The sequence below is a fragment of the Phaethon aethereus genome (assembly GCF_964289735.1).
Source record: "Phaethon aethereus genome assembly, chromosome: 5".
Lineage (NCBI taxonomy): Eukaryota > Metazoa > Chordata > Aves > Phaethontiformes > Phaethontidae > Phaethon > Phaethon aethereus.
Window position 1 is genome coordinate 66,525,801 of NC_138579.1, and position 13,993 is coordinate 66,539,793.

General features: G+C 38.5%; 1 protein-coding gene across 1 annotated transcript in view; it reads right to left on the bottom strand.

The window, feature by feature from the left end:
* GAS2 (growth arrest specific 2) overlaps window positions 1-13,993 on the bottom strand; it is a gene marked incomplete at its 3' end in the record, with an annotated part of 87,318 nt that overhangs the window by 59,535 nt on the left and 13,790 nt on the right. The window contains exon 3 of the mRNA XM_081999881.1: window positions 1,629-1,770. Within this exon, the coding sequence (XP_081856007.1) occupies window positions 1,629-1,770 (142 nt within the window). The remainder of the gene's footprint in view (window positions 1-1,628; window positions 1,771-13,993) is intronic.

Consider the following 13,993-nt stretch of genomic DNA (forward strand, 5'->3'; position numbering starts at 1 on the left):
TTCAGCATGTGCATTCTATAAACAGTACCACTCAGAGAAGGAAGAACAACAGCACCTAGTTTTCAATCAGTGAAGAAAAATCAGTCATTAATCAAACCTAATACAGCCATACCTGGCTTGTGCACTGTGTATCTGGGCATATTTCACCTCACTTCCAAGAGAGGAAGGCATCCTGAACATCAGCATTGCAGGTGCGTTTGCACGCAGTGTTATACTGTGGCAGGCAAAGTACTGCGTATGCGTAAAAATTAACTTACCCAGGGCATGTCGGTACTTCGGCTATACCCAATTCCAGCTCTAAACAAGATCTCTTTTTTTAACAATGCACAAGAAAATTCCTTATAAACATGCTCTCAATTACATGGTTAACCTATTATTGGAACAACGGTAAACTGATGAGTTTACCACAGCAGTACAAAGTCTAAATTAAATGTTTGTTTACCCACAGGTTGTTCTGCTTTTCTCAGACACTGGAGGTCTGTGTCTCTCTCTTTCTCGTGTTTGCAAGTTTCTTTGTCCTAGGCAATGTCCAACTCCTCCATAATTTCAAATCTTTGGAAATACAATTATTAGTCCACATGATTTACCATGTTCAATAAAAATTTAGTGTTGAGGATTTAATTAACAAAACAGAGACAATACATGTATCCTCCTTATTATTTGTCACCTTTGTGATAGTGATTTCTTCTCTGCCAAACATTTTCTTCTGGGGATATAGAAGAATTTAATTTAATTAAAAAACCTCACAGGATAAAAGAACATACATGAAAAAATTGCTTCAGAAACAGCTGACCTAGAAGAGCAAGACTGTAATACAAAGGAAGGGAATAGATCAGTTGCAACGCAGGTAAGAACATCAACCGGACAGTCAAAGACCTTTTGAGCAACAGAACAAAGAAGCCTCTTCATTCAGTACAGTGTGTTCATTTGCCTTCCACAGAAACTGAGCTGTCTATCATCACAACTGCTTTACACTTTTATCTGAGTTCAGATAACAAACAAACATTTGATTCTCTTCATTTCATGATATTTGGCTGAGACAAGCTCTCGAGGTAAGATTCGGAATTTTTCCTTTGAAAGGAGAAGAGTTAAAATAATGAAGAACATGTGCTATTAGAACAGTGATTTCCTATGCAGTCCAATTCTTTTGACGGAACACCCTGAAGCACTAGTAAATCCGCTGGGAAAAAAGTCAGTATAGGACACAGACAAAAATTTCACATTTTCTTGCCTCCCGAGCAACCCATTGAATCTGCACAAATAAAAATCTGCAGCCAAAACTGAGCACGCGCGTGTATCCTACTCTCCTGACACAGAAAAGCACCATTGTATACATCAAGCTAAGGAACAGCATTCCACGACCAAAAAAGTGTGTGTAGGGTGGAAAAAATCATCTGTGGGCAAGAGATCATAGAAAGATTTCTCTCTCATTTAAGCCCCTCTTAAAGTTAACTTAAAATTCATTTCAGTGATGTGTACTTTATTTGCTCGGATAAGGGACAGAATTAACACCGCCAGACAAGGGTCAGATTTGGAGTCAGGATCTATGAAGACAGCCGTTCTGTCTTTCAAGGCAAAACACAAAAAGTTACTTAAAATTATCAACTGCTATATAAACAAATACGTACCCAAACCTTCCGACTCAAATAGGCAGGTATCATCCACGCCTACATCTCTGCACCAGGATAAGAAATTTGCTGTGTTGTCCCGTGCAAAAAAAGACCCTGAAGGAGCATTGGCTTTGCATGGAATCTTCCGTACCGGTAAGGTCTGAAAAATAGAAGTTCTCTACTTAGATAAACAATACCTGCAAGCACAGTACTTAAGTACGTTGAAATCAATAACCAAGTTTTGCATAGATGGATGACCACAGAGCCACCAACATACTTCCTTGTCCATTAAAGAATTCCAACCAAAGAAGAATGAGAAGTGAATTTAATGGCACAAAGCTGTCAACCACAAAGTCTTTTCAAAAGCATCATGACTGACTAGGCAATGTGAAGTTGAGACCTGAATTGCTATTATCAACTTTTTAGCAATATTAGCAACTACAATTTGGGGATTTAGCATTTGGTCCAGTTCACCAAATTTAAAAAAAAAGAAAAGAAAACATTTATAAAGACAGACTTCAAGCTAGGACTGAACTTTTGCAAAATTAATTAGTTTCAGATCTCTGTTAGGTGGGAATCATAAGAGTAAAGCAACAGGTCTTGAGGACTAAAGACCGTGAACGCTTCAGAAATGCACTGTCTCCCATTTAACAACGCACAAAAGGTCCCTACCCACAACACAGCAATTTAGTCTAGTAGCTACAACATCAAGGCGTAACACACAGCCAGGCTCTCATTGTACCAGAGCGGTTCCATTTACAGGATTTTGATATCAGGGGAGATGCTACTGATACAGCGTCTCAATATCCGAACCAGAGTAATTACCACAGCAACGTTTTTGCTTGTACTGGTACATTTACCGAAACACACACAAAAAACATCCTTTAGCATTTAGTTGTCATTTAAGATTTCTGTTCCTCTAATGAAAAACAGCCATTGTCCATGGCAAAATGAAGAGAAAAGGAAACATTGTTATTGTATAACTTTAGAAATCTCCAAATCGTGGAGGAATTAATGGTGGAAATGTGAGGAGGGGAGAAAAAAAAAAAGACACTGGAGTAGGCTTCCCCTTACAACAGCGGCTGGCAGCATACTAATGCCACTAATACTATTTAAAGACAGCTTAGAAAGAGTTGATATATGATTTTATATTAAAGATATGATAGCAGCAATGTAGTTGCAAAAATATATATGCATACACACCTCTATATACCTGATAAATCAAATAAACTGCAAGTAAAACGGCTACAGGGATAAACACTATTCTACTTGTTTTATCAATATGTCAATGGGAGTTTATAAATTGTCTTAGACATAAACACATGCCTTATAAACGTTTAGACCTGTTCCTCAGATCACTGTCTAGCTCTCATTCCCCCACAATTCTTATTCCAAATGCACTTTTTTACATTTCCTTGTTTCGTAAAAATTATGCTTATGTTTCAAAGTATTTACAAGGAGATATTAATACTTTTCTATTTTGTACTAGCAGAAAACACTGACCAGTTTTACATGATATTTTAAAGAAAAATCCAAGTAAACCTTGCGTCACAGATACTGCATCACCTCCTGGACCATCCTGGAGCAAGGCAGGGGAAGGAGGAAGAAAGTAAGGAAGGCAGCTATCCACTAAACCCAGAATAAATTTAAAAAAAACCCACACCACACCACAAAACAGCTGAAATTACAGACGAAATCATACCAGGTTTGTTTCTGTCCACCCACTTCTCCAACTCCAGCCCAGCCAGTTCTGTGCCCTTACGCTGCTTTGTCCTACCACGCTCCCCAATAACCAGCCTACGTTCTTCCATGTCATTTTAAGGGCATCAAACGCTGTTCTGGAAATCGGTGACAAAACCCTCCTATTACTTCAGGAAATTTGAACTAGCAGAGAAATACTGTGCTATACGGCTGGCGGCCGCTCGCTGGCAATCAGAGGGGCCCTGGGCCCAGCGTGGGCACAACCGACCTGCTCTACCCGGCCCTGGGCAAGCCTGTAGCACCGGCCCGGGCGAGCAGGAGCTGCTCCTTGGCGCAGGTGCCCGCGGCAGTACGAAAGCCGCTAGAAGCGAGGAGACGGCCAGGACAACGCACACCGCCCTTCTTACGAGGGGCTGTTGGGAAGGCATCGCGGCGCCCGGCGGGAGCACGCACAGCGCTGGTCCTCCCCGGGGTCGCTGCTGCTCCCCAGTGCTAACAACAGGCGACTAAACCTGGCACTAAATATTTTAGGTCTTCTGATTTAGGTAGATCGTAAGGCCTGAATACAGAAACGCTTTCAAGGAAAGCGATTCAGACCAGACGGTTTATGTGTCAGAGACCTATGCAGTTCGAGTCGGCAAATAAACCACCTAAAACTTACGTACGTAAAGGCTTCTATACCTTGACGACTAAGACAGACCTTTAAACACATCAGTCAACCTAGCTTCGCTGTGACACTTAAACGTTCGTGGAGCTCGCGACATTGCTTTTACAACTGTAAGGATTACGGTGCCTTTTAGAAGTACGTTTTTGTAGTAACAGCTACTGACAGCAAATAAGAGGAGTCTAGGTAACTATCACACTTAACTAATCAAACTTGTGACAGTCTCTAGTTTCATAGCGACAGAAAAAATTGTCTGATTAAGAGGTACCCTAAACAACTCAGAAGTGACAAACATCCAAATGCAAAAACAAGGCATGTCCTGGATTACAGAAGGGAAAAAAACGACGTTAATGGAAGACATGAAAAAGTTTTAAGTCATTTTACAGAACAAATACTACAGAGATCTGTATCCCTGGCACCACATGATCTCACCAAAATGTAGCATTCTGTATTTCATCCCGTTTCCCACAATATTAGGGTCTTGCTGAAGAGAACGGCAAAAAACCCTCCTTTCCATTCAACACCAGCACGATCGGGTTTATCACAGAAATCATAGGGATACACTCATATTTTCTCATCACCCAATAAATTTCCCCACCGCCTTTTAAATAGAAGTCTACTTTTTTAATATTTCCAAAACCATCACTGTAATGTTCAACCTGTAACACATGAAAGCTCTAATTTAAGAAAGGTTTCATGCACAAATATTTTTTACTGATTTGTACAAATGGCCTGACTATCTCAAAAGTGCTTTCTAACAGATCATTCTGAAGTAATTAGGTTTCCATATGGTAAAAGTGACTTTTGTTGACATAGTATAGTATAACCGCAGTTGCTTTGAAACAGCAGTGGCCGCAATTACTCCTATCAAATATCATGAAAACAGTTCCCCAGTTACACTCCTTTTACAATCTTGTCTTGTTGATGTGCATGCATGCGGTTTAATGCAGGATGTGAAAGTGTGAGTGAAACATATGACGCAGTTCTGGAAAAATGCTGTCAGGTTCACTTCTAATCCCAAAAGGGGCTGTCTTACACTGATGCTCTGAAATCACATGGAAAAATGTATTATTGTGTACTGTTTTTTTCAAACTGAGGGTCAACAAATACATGTTAAAAACACCTTTTTTTTTTTTTTTATAGTAGACTTGAGACAGAAGCTTCCTAATCATACCCTCCTCTTGGAATAGATCATTTCACAACTTTTTGAACTGTCGCTCACTCTTGAATAAAAGGAAAAAGGTTAGCAATTTTGTTTGTTATGGAAGAGGGTTACAGTTAGCTAGGCACTCGTCACAAAAAATTGCTTTTATCACCTGATGACCTACATTAACCAAAAAAAGGAGGGGGGGCCGGGGGGGGGAAGATTACACTATGGAGACTGCAGTATCTGACTGCAGTGTTGTCTCATGCAACCACTCAGTGTTACGTAAGCATAAGTTGAAATTTATGTTATATTATTATATTTATTGAAATTTGTGTATATCAGCTAGATAGAACATGCATCTGTTTCAGAAGTTTTTACAATTTTGCTTTTAACTTTGCTACTGGCCACAGAGTTATTCTTTTCCTTCTTAAATTCTTCCCTCATTTGGCTCAGGTATTCTTAGAAAAGCCCTCCTTCCCCTCAAAATCTGAATTTGCGCTTTAGGATAGAGAATACAAAAGAGAAGTTCTCCCACAATCTTCTCTGTAAATACAATTTTTCTCCTTGTCTTTTATTAGTTAAACATAAATGAACTGAAGATCATTGCTACAAGAACTTACTCTTATTGAGCTGTTACAATTCCCCTCACCACAGAGTGACAATACCCTTTAGCCAACCATCATTTATTCAGCTGCTAGTCTTAATTCCTCAGAAACTCAAACCTAAAACGTTTCAGATCCCATTTATAAATCGCAGAAGTGGTGTCCCAGACACTCGTTTCAGCAAAGGAAAAATCAAATTTACCTTAGAATGCTTTGCAGTGCTAAAATTCAGGTTTAGCGAATAGCCATAAAGTATAGACAAGTATGAACTAGACATTAAATACATGCAACTCTAATACCTACAAGGTAAAATAAGTACTCCTTTCCAAGGTGGGCCCAGTTTTGTTTTTCCCTACCCCATTTACTATGGGAGAAAGCACATTCCAAATATAACAACTGGACCAACAATCAAAAGAATGTGCTAAATGCATATATAAAATGGGTACAAAGAACTCTGAATGTAGAAATACATACATAGAATTTAAAATGAAGCATTTCCCACTGCAAAAAAACTAAAACCTAAGAAAAAAAAATACAAACCCCTCCCCTAGCCCTCCCAAAGCTGCAATGGAAGTTAAAATCCAGGAAAATTTAAAAACCAAAAACTCAGCATGGAAATTTTGAAGGCTTACGAGACATCAATAAAAATCGCCAAACTTTTCAACAGACATGGAACCAGGAACAGCTTCCAGATTAATGAAAAATGACATTGCGCTTACAACAAAGAAAGCATCCCGAGCAAGTCACTTAACAATTGGCAAAACATTCTCCTTCAGTGAAACACAGTCTTTGCATCATCATATTAAGCACTGTAGAGAGATGTCATTTTAATGGAACAGCAGGTTGGATTTCAAGTTGAAGTAATCATGTGCTGACCAGATTTTTATCCTATGTAATCATTGCAGAGATCATCAAAAGCCAAAAATCACTCATTATCAACTCCCTAGAATCTAAGAAAGCACTTGTGATCACTTTGGAATACCTAACAGATTTATGATGTGCCAATAAAAATAATTAACATCATCAAGGCTTTATATCAACATACAGACTACAATGTTAAAATAAACACAGAGCTAAAGGAATGGTTTAGCCATACTATTAGGGTCAAAGTAGAATACGTTCTCCCACTTCTTCCACATAGCATTAACTTCTTAAGAGTAAGCATAGATGGAGAATAAGGTTAACTTTTAAAACGATGTTGTTAAATTAAGATTTTGTTCATGGCTTTGTTCTTCCAGGTGCTGTGTCCAAGACACAGCTTACTGGTCACACAGCAGAAGATGAAAACATTGGTTATCATTTAAAAAAAAAAAAAAAACAAAAGATGGTTAATAAATATTTATGAAAAACTAGTTTAACAGAAACACTGCATCTCCTACTTTTGCAGTGTGTTAGAAAGCCAAAGACTACAAGAGATGATTCAATTCACATACAACACACCAGACAACTGGGACACCCAGATGTAAATAATGTCAAAAATTGGCAAGGTAGGAGCTTCATTCATGAGCTTAAGCACATTTGATTATTTGACTAATAACTAATATAAATGTAGCCAAGGGACATGTCCATTTTAACATATGGAGGCAAAAATCACGCTGTTTGCCAGACTAAGTGACATCTATCTAACTGAAAGCAAAAGCCTCAGTAAAATATGACAGGTGATGAATTTCTCTTAAGATTCAACTGACATTTGGCAACTGAATTACCTGGAAATGTCTGGAAAGATAAACTAAAGGAGGAAATGTGTGGGACATGTTGTGAATGAATCAGAAGGCCACCTATGAGAGGCTGGCTATCGGGCAGCTGGATAACATACAAAGCCCAACAACCAGGAACCTTCCGCTGGAGAGCAGGTGAGGCACAACTCATGGAAGTCGACCACAAAGAGCCCATTTAAACAGACGTCAGACCCTGCTCCTGCCCACTCAAATCTGTGGAACTGAGGATGGTATTAAGTCACTATAGATCAAAATCTTGGGGAGGTCTATAAATTGACTTTCAAAATTTCCAAACACCTAACTGTATAACATATCTATGCCTACCGACAAGCTCACTTTTAACAGACTTCCAGAGATCTTGTAGAAGTAATTTACATGCTCCAGGCACGTACGCACCACAGATTAAAAGTCACTACTTCTACTAACCTACAATCTGAAAACACTAGCAGGTCAAACACAAAAATCAAAGGTGGCTTGTTTTTTTTCCTAATGAGATAACCACATTAAAGAGAGAGACTACAATCAAAATTTATAAAACTTCAATAAACTTTTTTAAAACAGAGACACTAAGGTAAGTCACGGCAAATACCTCCTTGCAGTGTTCCTGAAAACAAACGCACGGGGCAAAGCCTGGGATTCCGTAGTTGATGCCCATTCAATAAATGCTCTGTACTTTGGCCTTAGGCCTCTTTTTCATAATTTATGTTTAGATGAGGTTTTATTAAAATTGGCATTTCTTAATAGGTTCCTTAGATAATACTTGATTACAACAGAATGGGGCAATTCTCACAGTTGCTCTTCCAGAGGGCAGTTACACACCTTATCTTTGATGCGTGATCGTGAGCTTTTCCTCATCACAACCACAGAAGCCAGAGCTGAATTAACATAGAGTTAGTTGAAGACATTAAAGAACCCCAGTTTCTGAATTTCCCTCATTTATATTGTAATTTAATGAGAAAAACAGGAGGATTGCATTTGAGTAAGTTGCTTGTAGCTATTTCACTGTTTCACAGCAGGACGCGTGAACGAACATGGCAACTATATGCATAAGCAGCAATTTTTCCATGAGATCTAAACTGGTCAAATCTGAGGGGATCTTCACAGGACACATTCCAAAAAGCATCTTATTAACCCACAATCATGCTTTATCAAACATCACATTCTTGAAGGGGATATGATTGTCTCACAAAATAAAATTAAATATGAAAAATATTAATTTTTGGCAAAACCAACTCATTTTAGTCTCAGAAATTTCAAAATCACTTTTTCCCCTTAATCGTTCCAGGAGAACCCAAGCTAAGGACAATGCTTAGAAAAATTTCAGTCAGAATAGCTGAAGTCCATCAAGACACATTATAGGTTCTAAAGTTTCATATTGAAAGATGTTTCCATAATTTCACTGTAAGTGTGGCATAATACAGTTCAAATAACCAACATATTTCTTTGATCTATGGAATTATAGTGGATAACTGGCAGCCTCAATAGCAAATGTAAGGTGGCATTCAAAAACCTAATAATTATCACGCTGGGGATACTGCCGAATGGCAGTCATGCCCCTGCTCCCTTTTCCCCCCCGTTTTCCTCTCAATGATCAGTCGCATGCTTGGTGACCTTTTCAAGTGCAAGGCAGGGTGGGGGGTTCCCAGCTCTTTCTGTAAGATTAGTTCCAAATGGTGCTTTACTTAACACGAGCCAAGTGTCAAGGAAGACTGTGATAAAGACCTATGCAGTCTAAAGGAAGACAGAATTTTTTCAGATGCTTTATCTGTTCGCTTTTTGGATTTCCAGATGTTTAACAAAGATAGAATTTTCACGCAGACTCTGAAAACATTCAGAAAGAATTTCACACGTAGTTCACTGCAGGTAAGTCTGATTCTCCAAAGCCCTGTATGTTCATTTTAAAGAAAAATGGCATCTTTGCCTTTATGATCAAGAATCTGATTTTCTCTGAGTTTTCCAATTAGAAACCACAAGGAAACTGCTAGAGCCCTGGGAATTCTAAGCTGGTGTAGAATTTAAAAGTGTCCGTGATTTGAAAAACATGTTGGAATGTTAATCTATACAGCCAAATTTCCAAACCAGCCTTAAATCAGCCTCCAAAGTTGCGAACAAAGCTTTACTGTATACTTGAAGCATTTGGGGCCAATTTACATATACAAGTCCAAATGAGAATACATGTTTAAATAAACAACTTAGACATAACTATGATATCTAAAAATTGGTGTCTATGCCTGAAAGTGACTTCTGTTCTCTCCTTCTGCATTGCATTCATCACTTATGGCTGTATATTCACTATTCCCATTGTTTCAGGAATTTTGGCTCATTATTGTAAGTTCCAGGCTCACTACTGGTAAATGGACCAAATTCTGTAGTTCTTGCTTATTCATTATTCCCTAAAAACTACTAACAGTAAGTTTGACCTAGAAATTGCACAATTAAGCTGAAGATAGTTGGACTAAATTATATTTTCTCGAGCTTTTAAAAACATATGCTAATTTCCACTCAAATCCATCATCTTACATTTCTGTTCCGGACTATTCCTAATAGTCTAAATAAAAAGCCCCATGGAAAGATCTGTTAGAAAGATTTTTACAGTTTGCTTTAAAGACCTAACAAAATAAATTATAGGATTGTTACATTGCATTTCAACTAAAAGGCAAAATCCAGCAAATCTAAAAATGGCTGTTTATATACTTGTCTCTGAAAATATGCCATCCCTATTTGCAATACCTGGACTGAAGCAATGGTAGAAATGTTGTAAAAATTTCCCGTCTTAATACAAATTTTATGAAGTGTCAAAGTATTAGTATTCCATACAAATCCAATGTTAATTAAAAAAAAAAAAAACAAACGACTTAAAATGCCTTCTAGGTAAATGATACTATAAGAAGTCCAAGTTTGGTTCTCCTCTTGCCCTGATTTACAGTCTCAATCATTAGGCTATTTCCCAAAGCAGGATCTAACAGGCAGTTAGCCGCTTATATCTGCACCGCTTTTTCCACGACACCTACCCTGAGATGCAAGTTGCGATTATTTCTGCAATGTCAGATAGGAGTGGAGGGAGGGCATGCAGGGGAATCCCTACCTCAGGGTCACTGACAAGAGCAAGGCCAGTTCACACAAAGATTAGACGTGCTCCAGCCAAACGAGGGAACAAACCATGCTTTCCCAAGGACAAGAAGTATCAGCGAGAAGAACCATGTGGAAAGAGATGTCTCAGTGCTCCTTCCAGGATTGTGTAGCTCTGCCCCCACCACAGCATGGCTTCAAGCACACCTAAAAACTTATAAAAAGTTCTTCAATGTATTCACCTGGAAGGTGCCAAGCAGACAACCGCAGAATATCCTAAATTTATTCAGAAATCTCCACTTACGGTGTGGTGAGAAACAGAACTCTGCCCTACCATGCAATTCTCCTGCAAGCAGAAAAGCCTTAGTTGCAAGAATTATTTGTTGAGGCATATAGGGTTTGTCCACATGACCTGTTGCAGGCGAATCTTACAGCATCCGCAAGAAACCTGGTAGCAATCCAGTTGAACATGAGCTCAGCAAGCTATTGACATGTCTGAGAAAGGTACAAGGAATTCTCCAACAAATAGCTTTACAGTCTTGTGGAAATGATTCCTTCCAGATGGATTAGCACTTGTGAGTCATTTCACAAGATTATTCTTTTCCTCTCATATCCACATCAGTCTACCACTATAAAAGATTAATATACAAAAAGACAATGCTCTATTATTTTTTTTTTTACTCCCAAGTAACCGAGGGCCATATCTATGCTGTAAATGATTAGAAAATTGGCTCCACAAGCTTTTACTGCAAAACAAAAGTCTTCAGAAAGTACAAGTGTGCAGACAAGCAACTTGCTGCCCCAGACCACAAAGAATCTGTTCATAACCTAACCACATCCACGCGATTCTCGACTGGAGAGTCAGACTTGCAACTTCCAGAGAGCACCTGAGCATGGCTGTGCTATAGAGGACTCTTTACGCTGGACAGACAGGCTCAAGGCACCAAGCTTACAGAATACTGTATTTGCTGGGAATCCCTCCCATCTACAGGACACAGATAAACTTGAGAAACTGAAGACTACAGTAAAAATAGAACCACCATGTTTGATTAGATCCGATTTTCAGCTTGGCCATCCAGGGTCTAAGAGGACTAAGATCCACACGCTTCAGAGGAAGATACTTCAAAGCAGACAACGATAGAAGAAACTATCCAAAGAGAAAATTTATTCTTAGGCCCTTCCGTTTTAACTTGAATTACACCTTCAGGCATGAAAATGTATTCCTTTTCCAAATTAAAAATAATTTTAAAAAAATTGAAGCTATTCTTTCTACTGTATCTGTGGATGTTCTCATAGCAATCACACGTTCTGATTCTGTCTAGGAATCTGTTAGTCTTATTCTTAATTGAGAATACCTTGATGCAGTAAGTTCAAAAATTATATTACAGAAAGACCACATGAAAGGGAATTATAAATTTACTAATTGTCATTGCACAGCGTCTCAATCACTTGTCAAAAGCAAGATTTCCTTAGGGCAGGACCTTTTCTACTTGAAGAAAAATGAAGTTCTCTCGTTTGGCTTCTTTTTTGTATTTTAATATCCTGAATAATTTTAATGCACACCCACTTTTTGACTACTTCAGCAAGGGAAGGTCAAAGGGCTTTGGTGTTGATTTTATAAACTGTACTATCTAGCCCAAAAAATTTTTTACTAGCCTGCTCATTTTTAAGAGCCCTTCAAAAATACTGTGGTCTTTACTACTTTATTCAGGCTTAGTTAGATCTTAAACCAACTACTGAGCCTTTGAATTATGCCAAGTACAGCCTGCCTCTTGTCCGCCAGCCAAGCTAGCTGCCTTGGCAAATTATTAAGTATCTTCCTAGTTCTCTTCCTGGTTTGATTTTTCTTCGGTTTAGGTGAAGATATACTACCATGACCTGTTACACCTTTTATAATTTGTCAGATGTGTATGGTCTTCTGTGAACAAAAATAACAATTTAACCTTACAGTATCTGTACAAGTGTCTCACCTTGTCCAAGACTTGAACAGATTACTTACAAATGAGGGTTACAGTAGCATATTCATTTGTCATTTAACCTATGTGATAATATCTCCGTATGAAGATATATAGTGTTTTCTAAAAACAAACTTCCTCATTTCTAAACTGAATTTCTAAACTGCCAGACACTTTGCTTTCCTTGACGGCGGATGCCTTGGAGACTCAGAGGCATTTGTTACTTCTCTTGAAACTCCAGGATTCCGATAAATTTCTCCGTTCACAGAATTCCCTTTATGCAAAGGAAGGATTGAAAAGCTAGAACAAGCATAAACACATCTTTGTGTTCCTATAAATTGTTAAAGCAAGCCCAAAGCTGTTACCCAGCCCCGACTCTCACCGGTTTTGGAGATGAGTCAAATCCTAAACCAGATTGGTCCAAATTCTCTACTTTTCTACTAAGAGGACTAGGATCACTACATTTGCTTGTGGTCCCATCGCAGAACGGAAAAAGCTTTTTGAAACAGTAGATTCACAAGCAAAGGTCTGTCTCCTCCCTACATTTAGAGCGCCATGAACTTCCATGTTTCTTGTAAATAAGCAGAGTCAAATATCTTTTTTTTTTTTTCATAATGGGAACTACCTAATATTATTCACAGCTCACCGAATGGGGTAGCAATACCATTTGGCACGGGAAGTGCTCAGAGCACTTTACAATGCTCACAAATCAAGCCACTAGTGTACAGTGAATAGTATTCCCAGGTTACAGATGTGGAAAAATGAAAGCAGAGAGATGTATTCTTCCAAAAGCAAACAATAAGCTCAGAGCTGAGATAGAACAAGATTATAAACTGGAGGCCAAGTTAATTTCCTTTTGCCACTGGCCTCTTCTTTCAATATTTGAACTCAGTGAGTTCAAGTCAATTCCCTGGCTTTGAGTCCCTTAGTTTACAGGATTCTGCCTCTACTTCCACAGATATACATAATTCTCTTTAGAAACATAAACATCTTGAAATTTAACACAAACTGTGACTTTTCAGGTGTGTAACTGCTGACTTGTTTTGCCTCTGAGATCCAACGTCAATATTAGAACTTAATTAAGGGCAAAAAACTTCCATCCCAAACCTCGGTTGGGACCCCTTAATTGTAACTCTCAAAATGTGTAATGTGACTCTCAAAGTGCTCTCACTAGCCCAAAATCTCACCCTAGGCAAACCTGCCAGACTCTGAGAAGCCAATGTTGTCACATTGATCTACACCAAATATCAGATTCGTTAAGTGTATTTCCCAGGAGCAAATGAAAGCTTTGGATACGGAACAACTGTAAAATACACTTTGGATACTAGGACTATGGGCAAGACACAGACAGAATCTCTTAATGTTAGGAAATACATGAATGTGTGTGCGCATAAATTACTGCTTTCATAGCCAGTTTCGATGGAAGGGCACATGCACATTCAAGGACAAAATTTGCCATTTTCTACACAACAGCTTCATTTCAGTGCACATTCAGTTTCATCTTATTAAATCAGTTCCCATTGGAAG